This window comes from Hemicordylus capensis, chromosome 5, assembly GCF_027244095.1.
Source record: "Hemicordylus capensis ecotype Gifberg chromosome 5, rHemCap1.1.pri, whole genome shotgun sequence".
In the NCBI taxonomy this organism is placed as follows: domain Eukaryota; kingdom Metazoa; phylum Chordata; class Lepidosauria; order Squamata; family Cordylidae; genus Hemicordylus; species Hemicordylus capensis.
Window position 1 is genome coordinate 123,256,055 of NC_069661.1, and position 21,071 is coordinate 123,277,125.

Sequence of the window (21,071 nt, forward strand, 5' to 3'; positions counted from 1 at the left end):
AGACTAGCTCTCCTAACATACTAAGATAGGTCTTGACAATTTTTTCCGTACATTTAGCAGCCTGTCAACGAACGTTTTACAAAAGTATCAGTCTTAGTAATGGAGATGGAGGATGAATGGGCTCCTCTGTATCCCTCTTACAGGGAACATACTTAGAATAGAAATAGGGCTACCTGGAGCAAATAAAGATTTTATTAAATAACTCTCTCTTTGAATATCCAAGTCTAGGCATCAAGGTTAAATTTCTAGTCACCATGGCTCTCTGGTGCTTGGGATTTGTCAAGCCCTATACTACAATCCTAAAAGCACGACGTTGTTATCGAACAGCTCCACTTGGCCTGAATCAAAGTCAGGGCTGCTTAAATCAATATACTGAGCTTCAAAGACCAGAAATCTTTACAGCTGAGACTGTTCTTACCGGATTTGATGTGAAATGCTAAAAGTGCTGTTGATATAGTGAGGAGTTTCAAAGTCTTATGAACTTGAAAAACTCAGTGGAAGGCTGGTCAAGTTTTATCATTTTTAATGATTGGGCTGGTTCTCAGGACCACAACAAGCCTGACGGGAGGAGAAGTGAGATTGCCGTGGTTTGCCTGCTTCTGATTTCCAGTTGTAAGAACCTGGGAATTTTCATATATGTTGAGCTGCACCAACCCAACATTTAATGGTGATGCTCCACCCTAGATCAAATCCCAGTTTACGGATCTTAGTTAAATATCAGGTTGGCACAGTGCCAACCTGACATTGATGAAAACTTTCCAGTTCTCATGATCGGAAATTTGAAACATGCAAATGCTCCCACTGTGATCATAAGAACCTGCCCATTATCTTAAATAATTTGCCAACTAGAAGCACACTTGAGTTTCCAGGGTTGGAGACGGTAACACAAAAACAGAGGAAGGAAAGGTTGAGAAGGAAAGGGTGCAGGATGGAAGTTGAAATTAATTAAAGAGCAAACTCTGAAATTAATAGTATAGAGTCAGCTAGTTTTTTCAGAATGGTTGATGAATAGGTAAAGAGGCAGGTGGGAAGGGAGAAAGATGGAGAGATACTCAGCTTTTGCTTGCAAAGGGAGGAACAGGCAAAAGTTAATGGCCAACTCCAGACTAGTCTTGCATTAGCACAAGGATGTTGCGCAAAGAAAAGAATGTCTGTCCAGACTAGTCCTTGCAGTAGCAGAATATGTTAAGTTGTACAACCTTGTATATGTCCTGGAGAAGGTCCTCCACTAGCACTTTCACAACACTGGGAGCACCACAGGACTGCAAACTTCTTATGTGTGTGCAATGTCTCTCAGTGTTACAACATTGTTTTGACTCTTGAAAGCAGGCATCTTCTCACCTGAGAGCTGTGTAATCTGCAGCTCCTAGCTCCTCCTTGTGACAGGGTGAACACATGTTTTAAATTTACTGATTTCATAATCTAGAACTTTCATGCCTCTTGAAAGTATCCTTTGGGGGGAGGAAGGAACAGAGTGCTTTCTGATGTTCTTTTACTAGCCAAATTCTCATATTTTCCCCATCGAATTGTGGGAGGTGAAAGCGAGCTAATCTTTGGCAGACATATTAGTAATTCTTGATCTTGTTTTTCTTCTGTAGAACCACTGAAATAGTGCTATGAATGGTGAATCTAGAGCAGAGGTGGTAACCTCACCACCTCCAACAGCCCCTCATAAAGAGAGGTATTTTGACAGAGTTGATGAAAATAACCCAGATTATTTACGAGAGAGGAATATGGCACCTGACCTTCGCCAGGATTTCAATATGATGGAGCAGAAGAAAAGAGTCTCTATGATTCTTCAAAGCCCAGTAAGAATAAACTCTTGATGTCATACATTCTAGTTTTTGTTTTGATTGTAGGGGAATCTAGCATAATGAGAAGAGCTGCGTGAATAAAAAGCAATGGCCCACATTCTCCACAATATTGCAAGGGTGAAGAATGCCATATTTCTGGTAGCAAAAGGGTTGTGTGCAGGAAGGGGAGAGAAGTGAAAATAGTTTCCCCATCTTTCTCCCCACATGTTGGGCTGTATGGGCAAGCCTTCACTGCAGCTAGTTTCCTGGTTCTCTGTGAGGGCGGAGCTCTTGCTCCACAATGCTGCAGAGAATGTGGGCCAATATATAAAAGTGTATGTCATAAGAATCAATGGTATAAACTTAGATGAGTGGCAATAATTTGTGTGCGCTTTTGCTTTACGTTTGAGATTTTTTTTAAAAAAACAGGCTTTCACAATATTATGTGTGGCTAGAACCAAAGAGTCTTAAAGCACGTGTAAGCACTTCTGTGGCAAACACTGGCCTTCTCCATTTTTTTTTTTCTGGTCACAACTACCTGTGTTGAGCTGAAGACCACTCCTGAAGTTGCCCCAAGTTTTAGGAATAATATATTGTGGGGGAGCTGCTTTTGGGAAGTGGAAGGCAAGTCTAAGCCCCATGTTGCATACCCTAAACAGCCTTTTGGATTTCAGCTATAGTCTTTGTCCAGCAAACATCCTTTCTTCAGGATGTGTTGGTTGAAGCACTATAAGAAACAGTTACCAAAGAGTTTGGCTCTGGTGTCATCGTGGTGCCTGGCTATCAGTTGCACTGCAGCTCGGGGCTTCTTTAGAATTGTTCTAGATCATTATACTACACAAAAATAACTTCCATGGAGGAAATTAAAGATTACACAGTAGCCTGTAGCAAAAGCCTCTGTTCTGTCATCTGTTCATATGGAAGGAAGATACAGTTGGTTATAGATTCTTGCAACGTAAGTATGCATTCAAACAGAAATGTTAGTTTTGGATGTCAATGTGATTTTGCTATACTTATGATAAATGTGTAGGAAAATCACCTTGTGTGAAACTGCCCTTATCAGTGTTGATTTTACCAATCTGCACTAAATCTGTTCCTCAGTTTATTTCCCCCCAATATTTTCTATGTCTTCAGTGTCAGTGTAGTAAAAATACACCCTTGTCCTTACAGAAGGCAGTTGTTAGAACTTAAGTGGTAGGAAGTCACAGTGCACTCTTGTGCCCATCTTCTCCCCTCCAGTCCCTACTTTGGACAGTGCACCTAAAAGATGACAGCTGGCTCAGTAGCCTCACCTGTAGAGTTGCTTCTGTGAAGTGCAAGAAGGAAGTATTAGGTCTGTCATGTTGTTGAAGTTCCACTCTATTGCAGTAAGTAACCATAATGTTTTGTTGTTAGGCATTTTGTGAAGAGTTGGAGTCAATGATCCAGGAACAATTTAAGAAAGGAAAGAACCCAACAGGCTTGTTGGCTTTACAACAGATTGCAGACTTCATGACAACAAATGTACCAAATGTTTACCCAGCAGCACCTCAGGGTGGAATGGCTGCCTTAAACATGAGTGAGTTCAAATGGATCTTTTGGGAATTGCTAGATATTTCAGTTTGTTCGTTCAAAACTTAAAGTGCTGTAATCAAAACTAGGATATAAACAAGGCAGTTACTTTATTTGTGAAGTAACAACTGTAATACATGTGTTTAACTTCCTAATTTTGTCTTGACTGAAAATGTTAATACATGTCAAAAAAGATAATGCTCAATGTTGCCATTAATATTTATAAAATTGATTTGTTATAATGTATTGCAACTAGGAATAAACGTCATTTATGAAATTTGGTTGCCAGTGGGAGAAATTTGCATTTCAAGAGGAAAGTTTTAAATTGATGTACCTCAGTCATTTGTGGTCAGATTATTCTGAAACTGTGCTAGTTTATAGTGTTCTCTGTGCCAAATTTCAAATGGTGAGGACAAATAATCTCGATTTCATAAATCCATCAGAACGTTCAGTGTTTATAATGGTAGAATGGTGAATGCTTGCTTCATCTTGATGATAAAGGCACACTTTAATATTATAAGCACTGGAAGGTACGCCACCTCTTGTAGTTTGCATAACACTGAATAAGCATGCATTCTTGTCTACAAACCAGCCTGGACTGGTTTTGGAGCACAATAATTTTAGATGCTTGTCAGTAGCATTTTTTCCCTACAGCACTAATTCTTGCTATTGATTATGGCTACAAGGCAATAATAACTTCTGCGTCTCCCTCCCTTGCATTCAGCATTGAAATATTTTGCTGAATGTATTCAAAGGTTGGCACACCTCTGGCCTATGTGATTTTCTGTTACTGGGGTGGTGGTGCTCAAGAACTCTAATAACTCAAGAAGGTAATTGAACAGATTGAAAAGATTTGGGAGTTTGTTTTTTATGTAGTGCCCTCAATGGACATGGCACCTTACAATACTTAAGAGAACAGGACTGTGTTGCCAGGGGCTCACCATGAAAAAACTGACACGGTGGAGACAACAGAGGAAGGTGAGGGAATTGGAAACAGGGTAAATAGAGTTTCCCCTGCTAACGGAGCAAAGATATACCTTTTAAAGTAGTGACTCTCTTAGAAGGGAAAGAGTAATTGTCCCTATCCAAGCCACCTAATGGCGCAGCGGGGAAATGACTTGAATAGCAAGCCAGAGAAGTTGCGGGTTTGAATCCCAAAACACCTATATCGAGCAGCAGCAATATAGGAGGATGCTGAAAGGCATAATCTTATACTGCATGGGAGGAGGCAATGGCAAACCCCTCCTGTATTCTACCAAAGACAACCACAGGGCTCTGTGGTTGCCAGGAGTTGACACCGACTTGACAGCACACTGTTCCTAATCCCAGCACAGTGTTCTTCCAGTGGTTGTTGCTGATGTTTACTTTTTAAAATAAGATGTTGAGCCCTTGTAGGACAAGGAATGTCTACTTATTTCTTTTTCTATGTTATCGATTCTATAGAAGATAGATGTCTGGTTTTTTAAATTGAAAAGGCATTTTATAAAGATCTGTAGTAATAATAATAGTTGGAGGAAGGATATGTGATTATTTCAGGAACAAGCACTTGGGCTTAGTTGCAGTGGGGTATGGGACTAGGTCATTGTGTTAAAGCTTTATAATGTGGTTTGACATGACTCAGTGTCAGCTTCCTCTTGGTTTGAGAGTGAGAATGCACCACTCAGGGGAAACTGTGGTTAAAAGATACTAACTCTTAGCTGCAATACTTGGCATGTCTTTCCTTTCCCCCCTCTTTTAGGTCTTGGCATGGTGACACCTGTGAATGATATCCGGGGATCTGAGTCCATTGCTTATGACAAAGGAGAGAAATTATTGAGATGTAAGCTGGCAGCTTTCTACAGATTAGCTGACCTCTTTGGGTGGTCACAGCTTATTTACAATCACATAACAGTGAGTATTGACTCATCTGTATTTCTCCTTTTATTCATTGTTTAGATTAGAACAGGGATAGTCAAGTTTTCCCTGGTGGTGGTGGTGAGTCCAGCCCCTGAAATGACCTCATCCTGCCTCCACTGGCCTACCAAATTTTAATCAAGAATAGTAGAAAAAATTATTCATAGTTCATTGCAATAAAAAGGAGGCATTTATTGCATATCAAATTGATTGTATTGTCATCTCATTTGCATTCTGAAAAGGCAAAGGGCTGCTGCCACTTTGCCTCCTTGAAGGGAATCTTACACAGAGCCCTTTCGTTAGTCAGTGAATGACCTCCTACCATCTGAGTGCATGTGTTCCATGCCTCTGAAGCTCTTACTGCTAATTGATGCGAGATTTATTATAAGTTCCGAGCATCCATGAGAGGTTGGATTGTGTTAGCCCCTAAACTAATGTCTGGAGAATATGGTGACTCCCACCCATATACAGAAATTGCCTGTCTCTTTTCAATAACCGATGAAAAGATAAGGGGGAAAGTATTCATTTCAGAAATTCAAATTGCAACTTGGAAATTTTGAACACCAGCCAATATGCCCCGAATAGTTCCATGAAAATGCAATTGAAAAGCCCTCCCAGAAACTGCATCTGAAAAGACCTCTCATTGAAACAAGAATTTTGGAAAGGTTTAAGCTTTTGGTTTCTTAAGCAGAAATGTAAGAAACAAGAACACTGTTGACCATACAATGGGCAGTGATTTATGCTTCTTTTCAGTGTAGTAGAACATCTGCTTTTAGTATGCCTCTAAAATAGAGTGTAAGCGTTAAGCTTGGACAGAAAGTCCTTGGTACCGTAGATCCTAAAGCAATGAGAACACTTAGCCTAACTGTCTGTGCCAGCTGTCTGCACTGTGCACTGTGAATAATGTATTGGTGTTCAAAGCAATAATGCTTGAGAGAATGACCAGCCTTACAATGAGCTTTCATATGCTAAGGGAACATTAAGCTACAGCTGTAGTGACAAATGAAGTCTTCTGTATTTGTAACAAAGCTCAACTGTGAAGGGGTTTCCAGACTTCTGAATTTATCTTCTTGCATATAATTTATCTTAACCACTTTGCTGCTTAAGTTGTCAGATAACACTATTGATAGAGATAGGCTCAAGAAAACAATCAAAGACACTTGGAGAGAACTAAATGAGGAGCTGTGCCTTCTCTTTGATAAAACACAACAGCAAACCCAGGTTTCCATGGCGTGACTGCGGCTTCCTGTTCTGTGAACAGTCTCTGTTCTCTAAATAGCATACATGTTTGGATGCATGTGTTTGCAAAAACAGATTAGTCTTAATCACACTTTGCATTGGGAGTACACTCGGATGTTTTGTTGAAGCAGCTCAGATATATTAAGGTTTGTGGTTTATATCAGGTAATAAATTAGCTCCCTCAGTATTACTGTTGGCCTTGGAATTAGAAATAAACAATTGAACTTGGAGGCTATGGGCCTTGTACCATCAAAACAGGAACATTCTGAGATTTAAAAAGATTGATTTATGGATAATAAAAGAATTGCGTTTGAATAAATGAAGTTAACATGACTTGTTTTATCAGTATATATTTATATTATTAAAGTAAATGTATCAATATTACTAAATATTAAAGGTTCATTTACCTAATTATAGCTACATTTTTATTAAATATTAAAATTCCTATACTTTTATATCTATATTTACTTTAAAGCTTAAATGAAAAAAAGTGAGAGAAGAAAAAGTGCTTTTGAATGAACCCATTATAAGGGAGTGGGCTGTATATTAGCAGACCTATAAAACCTGTTTCAGCAATTGCCATGTGGACCAGATTACATGCAGGTCAAACTACAGGTTGCATTAAAAGTGTAGATTTAATGCAACCCTGCGTTTCTGTTACTTTAAGTTAAAAAGTAGCCATAGTGGGGAAGACTGGGATTGATACTGTGGTGTGAAGGGATGGGGGGAATTTAACCCATTTCTCTTGCACTCCATTCCCAATGAGAAAAATGCCCCTGCAAATGCTGTTAGCCGCAAGAGGAAAGGTTCTGTTCTCCCATGGCTATGATTTAAGTTTTAAAAAAAGAAAACCGTAACAAAAGTGTAGGGCCATACCCCTCCTCCTCCTCCTCCACCACCACATTTAATACAGCATGGTTTAGCCCTCTGTCTTAAACTCCTTTCCCTCCTCCATTAACCCTTATATGTCCCTTCCACTAATTTCCATCACTCTATTTCTGTTGTCCTAAAAATTCAAATCTTATGATTGGTTCCTACACAAAGTCTGGAAGAAATTATTTCTCTCACAACCTAACTTCTACACAAGCTTAGTTGATGAATGACATCATTTCATAGCATTCTTTAAGTAGGCAGCCTACAGGCACATAGCTATAGGCAATCTGCTGATTAAGATAGAATTTAGATGCCTGGATTGAAGGGTGGGTGGAGGCAGTGGAAATGACTACATGGAATTATACTATTGTGTAATGTTGTGGATCTTGAAAAACTGTGGGTTTTGACTCTGAGACAGACAAGTCATTAGTAAACATTTCTTCAGTATTCCTGGGGATTAATAATAGAGGAGAGTTTTGAGGAATAATTGAAATCAAGCACTGAGGGGAAATAATGGAACCATATGTTTTAGAAAGCTATTTTTAAGACTAGTACTTTTTTCTTGTACCAGAATTTGCAAGAGGTTGCTTCCTCTACCCTCCAAATGAAATAGAAATATACTAGCTGGCCCTGCACAGAACATCCGTGTGCTAGGACTTCATTGCTCTCTTTAAAGTCCCGCCACAGCCCCTGCTTTATCGCTCAGTGTCAGCCACCCCCTCTCCTCCCCTCCACCACTTGCAGCCACCCCCTCTCCTCTCCTCTCTCATCTCATCCAACCGCTGCTCACTCCCTCAGCTCCAACCACTGGTCTCTGACATCCTGCCGAGTTTCCTCATGAGGAGAATGGCCAGGCCAGGGCGGGAGACAGTACCGAGGGCCATCCGGGCAGGCCGGATGGGAAGCCCCGGCTTGGCCGTCCTCTTTGTGAGGAGACTTGGCAGGGCGTCAGAGCCCAAGAGTTGGAGCGGAGAGAGTGAGCTGCAGCTGAGGGAGTGAGTGAGTAAGCGATGTTGCTGCTCTTTCTTTGGCCCTCCTGCTCCTCCTTGGAAGCAGCTGCCCCTCCATCCACTCCTCAGCCATCTCTTCCGTGCCTGTTTCACACTCTCTCTCTCACCGATGGTTGTCAGAACTCTTGCTAGATGTGCCATGTACCATGGGATTTGTTACATGTGTCCTAAGGCTTTTATATATAAAAAAAGACAGAAAAAGATATATTTGTTGGAATTGTTCCTACTATAGTGCCTACTTCTTATGTGGTGAGAATACCCAGCTGAAAACAAAAATTAGTAAGAAGTACTTAATGATATTTATTTGAAGCTAGCAAATAAATAGCCCAGCAATTTATGGTGGAGAGGAGTGTTTCAGCCCTTTTCTCCAATTCCACGTGCCACCTGTATTAATCACCCTCAAGTCCATAAGTTAGGCCATTTTTAGGGATATAGAAAGAAATCTTGCCAGATCTGTGTTCCAAGCGTGATCCTTTCCTCTATTCCTCCAAACTGACAATGGCTTCCTGAGAAGGTAGCAAAGCATCTTCCCAGCCAGAAGCTCCGTTTGTGGGTTGGCAAGTATGCTGAAACTATACCAGCAGTTTTCATTAATGAAGCTACAGTTCCTTTGAGTGGAAAGAGCAACTTTATCACTATTCACACTGGTTATGCTGATTAGATTTGAGACTGCCAGATATAGGTGAAAGGTGGCTGTTTCTGAAAGGCACATAGATTTGAAATGGGTGAATGCTGTGCTTGGCCTACACACTTTTTTTGTCCCTTCCCTTGCAGAACATCTGGACTAAGTTAACAGCTGCTTCCTCTGTAGATTCCATTGCCTTTCAGTCACAGAGCTAGTAATGATCAGAGTGTGGGTGTTGTGATTGTGATCCAGAAACTGAAATCCTCTTATTACAATTCTGTCTCAGCCTTTGATATTTGTTTCAAAATTTGTTTGATACTTTGCAAATATGTAATCTTCCAATCTGTCTGATGAAACTGAATCATCTAATCTATCTAAAATCTTCTGTTAGGACTTCACTCATCAGAATTTTAGTGGATAATTCACCCATTTGGTCTACCGTTGCACTTCAGCACTTGTAAGCAGGATCATTTAAAGTAATATTTATGCATATTCCATTTTTATTTGTAGGTCAGAGTAAATTCAGAGCAGGAACACTTTCTTATTGTGCCGTTTGGGCTTCTATATAGTGAGGTTACTGCATCCAGTCTGGTAAGTCAAACAGTCTTTTCCCCCCAAAGAAACCAAAATTCTTGAATATCTGGTTCATAATCCAGGTCAAGTTAATCGTGAATAAATCCCTTTGAAACCAACTGAGCAACTCAGTCACAGCTAACTTGAGTCTCTTATTTTTTTAATTTAAAATATGTATACCTCGCTTCTTCAGTACACTACTGCTTGGGGCGGCTCACTACAATAAAATAGATACAATGTAAAACAAAAGTAACCAAATTAAGTAAACAAGTTAAAAGTCAGGCTAAAACGACAATCAGAATTAAGTTTCAAATTAAAAGTTATTTTAAAAGCTAAAAAATTGAGAATGATAAAAACTAAAGAACGTACCAGTTGCTTTCAGTGGGTCTTAGTAACAATTAACATAACTGGAGGTGGATAGGAGACCTGATTTTAAAGTATTTTCATGTGTGAGGAGAAGGGCATATATAGAAACATATGCTTGGCAAATGTTCTTTCTTCTGGAGATCCACTTGATAAGAAATTTTTAATCTAGCATACGTTAGATCAAAGTTAAAGTAATTTGTAACAAAAATAATCTTATTAAAACTAGTGAGAGACTCCTGTGTGGCCAAGTTATCTGCAGAGATGCTTCTAAAAAACAATTGCGCTCCAAATGTGAGAGTGGAACCCCTCCTGATTTCTCCTACAAGTAGGGCCATTTGTGCTTTGGAAAAACTGCTGCTAGGGATGTGCACGAACCAGGAAGTTCTAAGTTTGAAGGCGGTGTGAGTCGCACTTTAAGGGCGGGGGAGGATGTACTTATCCCTCCCTCCACTTTCCCCCCACCAGTGCCTGGTACTTCCCAAGTTCGATGGGGTTGCAGTGTATTTCCCTGCCGCCCCATTGGCTCTTCGGCCGGAAGTGGCTAGAATTAGCTGGCACACATGTGCCCGACGAGTGCGCGCATGACACGAATGCCCCCATGTATGTTGGGCACGCGAGCGTTTGTGACATGCTCATGCCCACTGGGCACATGCGCCAGCTACTTCCGGCCGAAGAGCAAATGGGGCGGCAGGGAAGTATGCTGCCACCCCATCGGACTTGGGAAATACCTGGTGCTGGTGGGGAGAAAGCTAGGGGAGGGGTAAGTTCACTCTCTCCACCTTCAAGCCACCCAGCGTGATTCCGTGCACATCCCTATTTGCTGCTGCCTCCCGCAAAAGCCCAATAGAAAGAGAGAGAATCCACTTCTCCCTTTTCTCACCTAAATTATCCCTGCCGGAAAGGAGAGGCAGCTTCTCTTGTGTGCGGAAGGAAAGGGGGACTACTGTTTTCCTCCCCCAGGTTCTCCCTGAAAGAAAGAGAAAGTGGTTTCTCACTCATGAACAGGGCTTTTGCTGGAAGTGCAGGAATACTTGCTAGATGGCCAGGTGTGGGATACTTGCCCCTTATAAGCAGGTGGGTGTATTTATGGAATCCTGCCAATGTGTGGTTATTTTATTTGTTTCTGTCCTTGCTTAGTGTTGGTGCTTTTGTACACATTTCCTGTTTGTTTTCATTGAGGTGCATATAAAGGATCTGTTTTCCTGCTGCAACAGGAAGATATGACCTAAGTTTTTAAAAAAATCACTTCTAGGATTAATACTGTTTTCTATTGTTAGGTTAAAATCAATATTCAAGGTGATGTAGTTGATCGTGGAAGCACTAATTTGGGAGTTAATCAGGCTGGCTTCATGTTGCATTCTGCGATCTATGCAGCTCGACCTGACGTTAAGTGCATTGTTCATATACACACTCCAGCAGGTGCAGCGGTAAGAGATTCCTCCTTGTTTTAGCTGTGAAGTGGTGCACAATGTCATGGAGAGTTGTGCAGCTATCATTAGTGAAGGGGGAAGGATGTGTGCAATTCTTATTTCCCAATTCCAGAAAAGGAGGCAGACATTCAATATTCTTTGCCTTGCAGCAGCTAATATTAGAGCTCTGCCTCTGACCCTACAGGACAGTTTTCAGTCTTCCTGGAAAAGGGTCGTATTGTTGCTCCATATTGTTGCACACACCCCTCCTACTTGCTGTGAACTGTGACCAGGCAAACACAGTCACCAAATAGAGGATAATGGACACTGAGCGCCAGGTTGACCTAGGCAGGGTTCCTGTCCTCGTACAGGCCCCTATACTCTGCCGCCCCCACCACGTGCCTGTTGTTACAGTTGGAAACCTCAAACCAAAGAAAGGCCTTCACCCTTGCCTGTTGTCATGCCCTCCTCTCTGCTATACTGGAAGGCAAATACAGAAATATCCCAGTTGCAGAGAGACTTTGTCCCTGTGACACTGGGGAGATAGAAACCACAGAACATGTACTACTCTCTTGCCCCTTTTACAGAGACATTTGGGCCAAGCTTATATTTCTGCTAGTTCACAAGTACCTTGGCCACCCAAACCATGTCTATACCTGGTTGCTGTTTTTGGATGAAGACCCGAAGTAATATAGTTTTATGGTTCCATAATTCATTTTTATTATTTTGAATCATGCTCTACTTTTCTATCTTATTGCTTGTCTTGGACCATAATAAAGATGTTTGATTAATTTGCTGATATTAGAGCTCTGTATCAAACAATAGAAATTATAGCACGTTTTTTAAAAGGTTGAAAAAAAATCTTACTTTGTGATTTATCTAAGAGAAATATATTAAATCCTGTCATAATTAAAATTCTCTGAATTGTCTTGGAAACTAACCTAAAGTAAGACTAGGACTTAGTTTGAATTAGGTGTCTGTATTAGGTTGTATCCAAAGGATCTGGATTGTGATCTGTTGCATTCATAAGGAATGGGTTCTGCGCCTGCGCAGGGCCCTCACGGAGAGATCAACTAGCTCCTCGCGACGCCTCCAACTGCCCAGCATGTGCTTCGTGCTTCCGTTATTTTCGGCGGTTGGGGCATGCCTTGTTCACTTTCTATTAGACCGCCTATCCGTCTATACCTCGTATTGTTAGTTCCTTGGTGAATTTCAGAAATTGTTTGGATAATCACGGTAAACGACTACAGAAAGGACTCAGATAAAGTTTATTAGTTTACACGATCTTGGACTGAACGATACAAACAAAAGAATAAAAATATGGCACTTTTCCTTGGACTTGTCCGGTGGATACACAACTCGAAATTGCTGGATAAAGACCAAAGGACTGCTTAACGACTAGGGGTGTGCACGGAACCGTGGAGCTCCTGTCCGGCACTGGGTTGGGGGGTTCTTTTAAGGGCGGGAGAGGGTTTACTTACCCCTCCTGCCACATTCCCCTCTCCAGCTCACGTATTTTCTGTAGTAATCAGGGCGGCAGGATACCTCCCTGCCGCCCCTTCCCCCCTACTTGGCTGCAAAAGGCTTTTAGAAGCCTTTTGCAGCCAAGCTGGGGGAAGGGGCGGCAGGGAGGTATCCTGCCGCCCCGATCACTACAGAAAATACGTGAGCTGGAGGGGGGAAAGTAAACCCTCCCCCGCCCTTAAAGGAACCCCCCCCCAATCTGCCCGAACCCGAACCGCTCATGTCCAGACCGGTCTGGAGGCCTGTAGAATGGCCTCCGGATCAGTCCGGGCACATCACTATTAACGACTATTCTGCAGCTCAATGGACAGTATATTACTAAGACAACTTTCAGACGCTGCTCAGAGTGCCGGACGACGCTACCGACAACGGATAGCCATGACGCATGCTTGCTTTGCTTGGGGGAACATCATAACCCCACAACCTGTAAGATATGCTGCTCCTTCTCGAAACAAACTCTTAAAAATCGAGCACTGCGTTTACGAGCAGCTTTATATAATGAGGCACTTCGACCACCGACACTGGCATACCCATCGACGTCGAGGTCAGTGTCGAGCACGGTATTGTGCATGGAAAGGACTCCTTTGATGGATCCTGCAATGTTGCAGTCTAAAGCCACCAAGGAGCAGGAGTTCAAGCGTCCGGAAGTGGTAGAAAAGAAATACCATCGATGCAAGAAGCGTAGACACCTTTCATCAACTGATGAGGAGGAGGATGACTGCCCTCCTTGGAAAAGAAAGAAGAAAACGCACTCCAGAAGCAGCATACCCTCTCCAACAGGTTTGCAATCCGAGGTTGAAGAGTGGGGTTCCTCGGTACCAACTTTGGCATAGAGTAGGACACTGTCAGCACCGATGATCATGGCATCACTCAAGATACCTTCGGCATCGATGACTTTGGCACTGATAGGCACGACATCGACCAAGTCCCCTTCGGCATTGACGGCTTCAGCACCGATAGGCACGGCATCAAAGGAAGTGCTCCTCTCGGTAACTACAGTGTTAGAGAGAAGTAAGCCATAGAGTTGACACCAGCGCAGATGCCAACTCAATCACTGGCGGCACCCCACAAAGGGCTTACCAGCCAGAGGACTGTATGGACTTTGGAGAGGAGGCAACTGGAGAAGAAGAGATTCCTTTGGACCCCAAGACAATGACTTTATTATTTGTGATATTGGAGTCCACTGACAGTACTCCGTCAGGCTCAACATTTCAGGGCGTCACAGGGCTTGATGTTGAGCACGATACTGAAGATGTAGCACTTTCGGTGCCAAAAACTCCATCGATGTTGCCTATAAGAGCTCAACCATTGACATTGAACCCAGTACGCTTAATGCTTACAACAACTAACCCAATAAGATTAATATCTCCATTGAGGCAGTCGACTGATCAGACGGGTGTGTCCAAACTGTTGTCTCAGTTTGCACAACCAGGTGCAGCTTATGCCCCCTGGAAGTCGCGGCAATATACAGCCGCACAGGTCTTAGCTTCCACTGGTGTATCTGGTCAGATTACGCATAGTTGTGGCTTCAGACACACCCTGACTGTGGTTTACCCTGCAGATTATGCCGAATACAAGATCTGGAGGCGTTGCAAAGTGTGCAGCAAGCGGCGTGGCAGGCGCCACCACCTAAGGAACCTGAGAAAGTACTCACAATGGCATCTACGGCGAGCCAAACTCAACCCCCCCCGTGCAACCAGAAGTGCCAGTGCGGCCTATACAGCCAGAGGTGCCAGTGAGGACAAAGGATAAGACACTTCCGGACTTACCTTCAAGCTTACCTTTAGAAGCTGATGATGAGGGAGACGCTGATCAGTACACCACCTACTCATCTGAAAAGGATGATGACAACACTATTGAGCCTGATCCACCAATGGAAGTACCACCAAAGACTTCTGTATCGCCATCAGAAGAACTAAAGGCTAAAGAGCTAAAGGCACAAATAAGAGAAATGGCTGAGGCCTTGGGATTAGAATTGAAACCACCTAAAGTGGATCTAAAAGATCCAGTTTATAATACGATGGCTAGCACAAAGGTGACACACCCGGTGGCGCTTCCCTGCAATTACAAAGGCAGCTCGGTTGGCATGGGAAGTACTACAAACATCTACGCCGACATCAAAGAAATTGGAAGGGTTTTACAGAGTTCAGGAAGAAGACAACACTTACCTGATGCGACATCCTGTGCCAAACTCCTTAGTTGTTGAATGCGTGGCTTCATCCAAGGATGGTCAGTGTCACACTACTCCTTCTGAAAAAGAAGGGCGGAAAATTGATGTTTTAGGTCAAAAAATATATGCCACTTCCAGTTTGGCTATAAAGATTGTGAACTATTCCACATGTTTTGCAAGATACGGGCATCATTTGTGGGATGTGCTCTTCCATGACTCATCGACAATGACACCTGAGGAGTTCCAAGATAAATTTGCTCAAACTTATGAAAAGACGACTGCTGTGACTAGACAGCTACTCAGTACTTTTAAACATTTGGCGGAGACGGAATCAAGGGCAATGACTGCAGCAGTAACCTTTCACCACCATGCTTGGTTGAGGTCCACGAACTTGCAACAGGAAATGCGGAATAGAGTAGAGCATTTGCCTTGCTCTATGGCAACAATGGAGACGTGGAAGAAATAGGTACACCGCAAAGTCGTTCCTGGCTTCTACAAGCACTACAGGGCTGTCATCCCATAATCACTCTTTTGGTAGACAACAACACCGGGCCACGTACAGACGGCAGGATAGGAGAGATTTCAGAAGGCAATACAGGCGTTTTCAATGGAATAAAACCTTTGGACTGCGACAGAAGGGACAGAGCTCTAAACAGAGTAGAGAGCAGAACAAGCAGACTCTTTAATGGCCAGATCCATTGCAGGCACAACTAGTAACACACAAGCATCCTTTCCCAAGGACACACGGCATCAGATTTGCAATTGTTGGCAAATCCATCAAGCTGGCATATCATGAGCAAGCATGGCACACTATAACATTAGACCAGTGGATTCTAAAGATTATAAGGTCAGGTTACGCAATAGAGTTCAAAGCTTTGCCTCCATTTTCAGGGGGTGAAGTTTACAAAACCAACCCTAGTGTTGGAGGAAATACAAGTGTTACTAGAAAAACAGGCAATGTGCGGGTGCAGTGGATGGAGAGGATGTCTGGGTTTTACTCCCGGTATTTCCAAATCCCCCCCAAAGTATGGAGGTATAAGAGCTATTATGGACCTGAGGGAACTCAGTCGGTTCATAGAGACTCGCAAATTCAGGATGATCACCTTCTAGCCAAGGAAGAATGGGCAGCGACACTGGACTTGAAATACGCGTATTTCCATGTGGGAATACGCGAAGCTCATTGCAAGTATCTAAGGTTCACAGTAAGCCATTCAGCGTACCAATAAACGGATTTCCTGTTTGGGTTGTCGACAGCACCACGAGTGTTCACAAAGGTCATGGCAGTTATGGTGGCATACTTAAGAATGGAAGGAGTGGTGATCTTCCTCTTTTTGGATGACTGGCTCATGGTCAGCAACGACAAAGAAAGGTTACTTTCACAAATCCAGTTTGTTCTACGTCTCTTGGATGACTTGGGCATCAGAGTGAACTGGAGGAAGTCAAACCTAATGCTGCAGAGGCGATTAAGCTACATAGGGGCAGAGCTTGATATGCAAGCAAAGAGAGCTTACTTGCCACAAGACAGGTACCAGCAAATCAGAGATTTGATACTCTGGTTCACCATGGTGACTCGTCAGCCTGCAGAGGTAATTCAGAGGCTGATGGGATTGATGGCATCCTGCAGCTCCACCGTGTGCAACACCCGTGTGCGGATGAGAACGTTGCAGATGTGGTATCTGCAGAACTTCTGTCCCAACCAAGACAGCCAACAAAAGATGCTCACTCTGCCAAGAAGAGTGCTGGAGGCGCTGGAATGGTAGACAGTGAGATCGCATTTACAGTTAGGGATGCCATTCGAACCCCGGACCCCCACACGCTGGGTGACAACAGATGCCTCCCTGTGGTGATGGGGTGTGCATTGCGGGTGCCATCAAGCACAGGGCCAGTGGTCAAGGCAGCAAAGGAAAAGGCATATAAACTACCTTGAGCTACTTGCAGTGTTCATGGCGTTGAAGGCCTTCAGACCACTCTCACAAGGAAGCATAGTACAGATTCTCTTGGACAATACAACAGCAATTGCTTATCTGAACAAACAAGGGGGAACGGTGTCCTGCTCCCTCTGCCTGCTGAGCCAGCAGTTGTGGAGTTGGTGTGTGAATCTGAATATATACCCAGTTGTGATACACATAAAAGGAGAGGACAATATGCAGGCGGACGAACTCAGTCGAATGCTTCTAAAGAATCAGCACCATGAATGGGAGCTGAACGAGGCCTATCTGAAGGAGGTGTTCGAAAGGTGGGGTTGGTCGACAATAGACTTGTTTGCAACTGCTGCAAACAAACAAACAAACTGTTCATGTGCAGGGCACGGCAACAACTTGTTGGGTGATGCGTTCCAATATCTTTGCACCAGGGGCCTATTCTCTCTGTTCCTGCCGCAACCACTGATAACTCTAGTCATATCTCAGATGCTCAGGGATGCCACGAGGAGAATACTTGTGACCCCTTGGCAGCTGGTGGCCCAGGCAGCTGTGGTTTGCTCCCTTGCTGAGACTCTCACGCAAAAGACATAACAGGTTTCCAGATCGCCCGGACTTGCTAGGTCAGAGTGGCAGGATGATCCAGCACCCGCAAGTAGGGGTGTTAAAGCTAACAGCGTGGTGAGTTGGTTATTAGACAAAATGCTACTAAATACTAGAAGACTGTCAACGAGGCAAAACTATAGTAGCAAGTGGAAGAGATTCAAGCTATACGCCAAGCAGCAGGGTTTCTTCCCGAGAAAAGCTATGGTTAGACAAATCCTCCTTTACATGATAACACTTAAGATGATGGGATTGGCAAACACATCCCTCAAAGTCCATTTGGCAGCTATATCGTCAGAGCACAAGGAATGGGATGGCACTATGATTTTTTCCCATCCAGACTGTAAAAAATTCCTGAAGGGATTAAACAACTTGTACCCATCTATAAAGTAACCAATACAGCAATGGAATTTATCTTTGGTGCTGAAGGCCCTAACAGAACAGCCATTTGAGCCATTGGCTGAGGCCATATTATGCATACAGACTTTGAAAACAGTATTCTTAGTGGCACTCACAACAGCACGTAGGGTGAGTGAACTAGCAGCTCTACGAGCAGATCACCCTTATACGCAATTTTTCCCGCATAAAGTGCTGGTGCGGTTGGACCCACACTTCAGGCCAAAGATTAAAAAATTTCACATAAATAAAGATATAGTGTTGCCAACCTTCTTCCAGAATCCGGAATCGCCATTGGAAAGAGCCACGTACTTGTACTCCTTGGATGTGCGGCGCTCACTGCTGTATTATCTGGATGCTACAAGAAATATACTTAGGACAAATCAACTTTTTGTAATATATAAGGTGAGGTCTAAGGGGAAGCCAGTGTCAAGGCAGAGGCTGTCCCAGTGGATTGTCCAGGTAACTAAGCTGGCATACAGGGCTCAGGGGAAGGAGCCTCCTAAGGCCGTTAGGGTACACTCCACGAGGGCTTATGCGTCTTCGGCTGCAAACCTAGCAGGAATATCAATCACAGAAATCTGCAAGGCAGCAACATGGTCTTCACACCAGCTGTTCATAAAACATTATGCCATTGATTTGCGGCTGATGAGAGAGGTCAGTTTTGGAAGGAGTGTTCTTAAGCAAGTTCTGCCTTGATGACATGTTACCTGGGCTCACCACCAGTACCAGACCTGGCTAATCACTCATTCCTTATGAATGCAATGGATCACGATCCAGATACACAGGTTGCTCACCTGTAACATATGATCTGGAGGTGATCCGTTGTATTCATAAAACCCACCCGGACCTCCCCACAATTAAAAATAAATAAATACATGGACCATCAACATCTGACAATCTGCAAGAAACTGATCAAGGCACGCCCCAACTGCCGAAAATAACGGAAGCACGAAGCACGTGCTGGGTAGTTGGAGGCATCGTGAGGAGTTAGTTAATCTATCCAGGAGGTCCCTGTGCAGGTGCAGAACCCATTCCATATGAATACAACAGATCACCTCCAGGTCATATGTTACAGGTGAGCAACTTTTTCCCCCCTTTGTTTGATGGAAGGAGCTTTCTCCAGAAGGAACCATTCCAGAAGAAAGGAACCTTTGGATGCAACCCACTGAGGTTTTATATTAAAGAACATTCTTAATAGGGACAGTAATGGGTTCACTTGGTGAAGAGTGGGGATTGTACTGAGCCAAGACCTAATTTCCCCAGTCCAGCTCTTAAATACTCTGTAACATACTCCCTTCCCTCACCTGCCTAGATTTGGTCTGTTTTGCCAGTGAATGGTGTGTGCGCACACCAAAAACTTTAAATTTTCTGCACTGGGAAGGATATATCCAGGAAGACATGCGGGAATACAGTGACTTGCTGTTAACTGAAATGTGTTGTCAAATGTGGGCAGAGATTTCCCCCCTCAAAATTTCTTTGAATTTTTTAATTGTGGTCATGTTTCAGTAATAAAAATACAGCACAGGAGAACCCTGTTATTTGTGGAACTGCTGTTCGCGGTTCTGTTTATTCACAGGTCTAACAGAGACATACAGCCCCTATATCTGCAGATACGAAAGGGTTTTAAACCAGATTATCCGTGGATCTAGACATCTGGAAATGACCATGGAGGTCCTTTCCAGCTGCCGTTTTGCATTCAGGAGCCATTTTGTGGCTCATTTCATTGTTAAATAATAGGGGGATGAAAAAAAATCACAATTTCCCTGCATTTGGGACTTTAGGGGAGCATAGCTGGACACGTACAGACCTGCGGAGCATGTTAGGGCACTTGATTTGGCCAATTTTCACTCCCCCCCACTTCATTTTTACAGCAACTTACCAGTCCAGGAACCTAACCCCCGCAAACCCATCGACTCCATTACTCAGTATCCATGGTTTCGCTATCCATGGTGCCCCCCCCCAATGGAAGCCCTGTATAATGGGGTTCTCTTGTGTGTGCATATGTAATATCCATCACTGATTCTTCTTGTTTTGCTCTTAATTTAAAAAACATGTAATATTCTCAGGTGTCTGCAATGAAATGTGGCCTCTTGCCAATCTCCCCTGAGGCACTATCCCTTGGCGAAGTCGCTTATCATGATTACCATGGGATTCTTGTGGATGACGAGGAGAAAGTATTGATTCAGAAGAATCTGGGGCCCAAAAGCAAGGTGGGTAGCTAAACAATCCAATGCACCAAAGGTATTTTAAAAAACCATTATACTTGCAACACCTCTCTCTCTCTCTCTCTCTCTCTCTCTCTCTCTTTTCTGCCAAAGGTTCTTATACTCAGAAATCATGGTTTGGTATCAGTTGGAGAAAGCGTTGAAGAGGCATTCTACTATATTCATAATTTGGTGATTGCCTGTGAGATACAAGTAAGCATACTAGATTTTGTTGGTTTTTGATTATCGGTATGATTAAAACCAAAAACAAGAAGCTGGCAGTACCATTCGAAGATGGTGAAATAAAATGATTCTGCTGAAACGAATATGTGGCAAGTTTTTAGTTTAGCAGTGTAGGTGAATGCTCAGTTTTAAAAACTGTATGAATTAATGGTTTTAGCTAAAAACAGTATTTTGATTAGACAGATTATAATCAAGTCTTGAGGTGAATAACTGATTACACATTGCAATATGCTTGATTTTTAAATTACCCATTATAACAGAAACTTGGACTGTGTTGATTATTTTAAGGTACGAACTCTGGCCAGTGCAGGGGGACCAGACAACTTGGTGCTGCTGGACCCTGGAAAATATAAAGCAAAGTCTCGTTGCCATGAGTCTCCATCAGGGGAGGGGACAACTCCTTATCCAAAATGGCAGATTGGAGAGCAGGAATTTGAAGCTCTTATGCGAATGCTTGATAATTTGGTAAGACAGAATCTGTTGCTGCATTAAGAAATATATTCCAATATTTGCCTTGTAATAGCCAATGGTCTTTGGTCTTTGAAAATTTTGTTTCTATTTAAGGCAATTTAACTAGAGAAGAGGCAGAAGAAAATAGCTTTTTCTGAGGACCAGAAATAGAAAATAGGCCTCTTTTCCACCTTGGGGAACTTGCCACAAGGCTGGAGACCTAATAG

General features: G+C 43.0%; 1 protein-coding gene across 17 annotated transcripts in view; it reads left to right on the forward strand.

The window, feature by feature from the left end:
• Nucleotides 1–21,071, forward strand: part of ADD1 (adducin 1) — an 88,355-nt gene that overhangs the window by 25,746 nt on the left and 41,538 nt on the right. For 16 of the 17 annotated variants that reach the window (XM_053251888.1, XM_053251885.1, XM_053251890.1 and 13 more), the window contains exons 2-9: nt 1,599–1,808; nt 3,189–3,351; nt 5,083–5,234; nt 9,495–9,575; nt 11,201–11,350; nt 20,014–20,157; nt 20,266–20,364; nt 20,683–20,859. In XM_053251888.1, the coding sequence (XP_053107863.1) occupies nt 1,617–1,808; nt 3,189–3,351; nt 5,083–5,234; nt 9,495–9,575; nt 11,201–11,350; nt 20,014–20,157; nt 20,266–20,364; nt 20,683–20,859 (1,158 nt within the window). In that variant the 5' untranslated portion in view covers nt 1,599–1,616. The remainder of the gene's footprint in view (nt 1–1,598; nt 1,809–3,188; nt 3,352–5,082; nt 5,235–9,494; nt 9,576–11,200; nt 11,351–20,013; nt 20,158–20,265; nt 20,365–20,682; nt 20,860–21,071) is intronic. The other variant, XM_053251893.1, reaches the window with a different exon arrangement.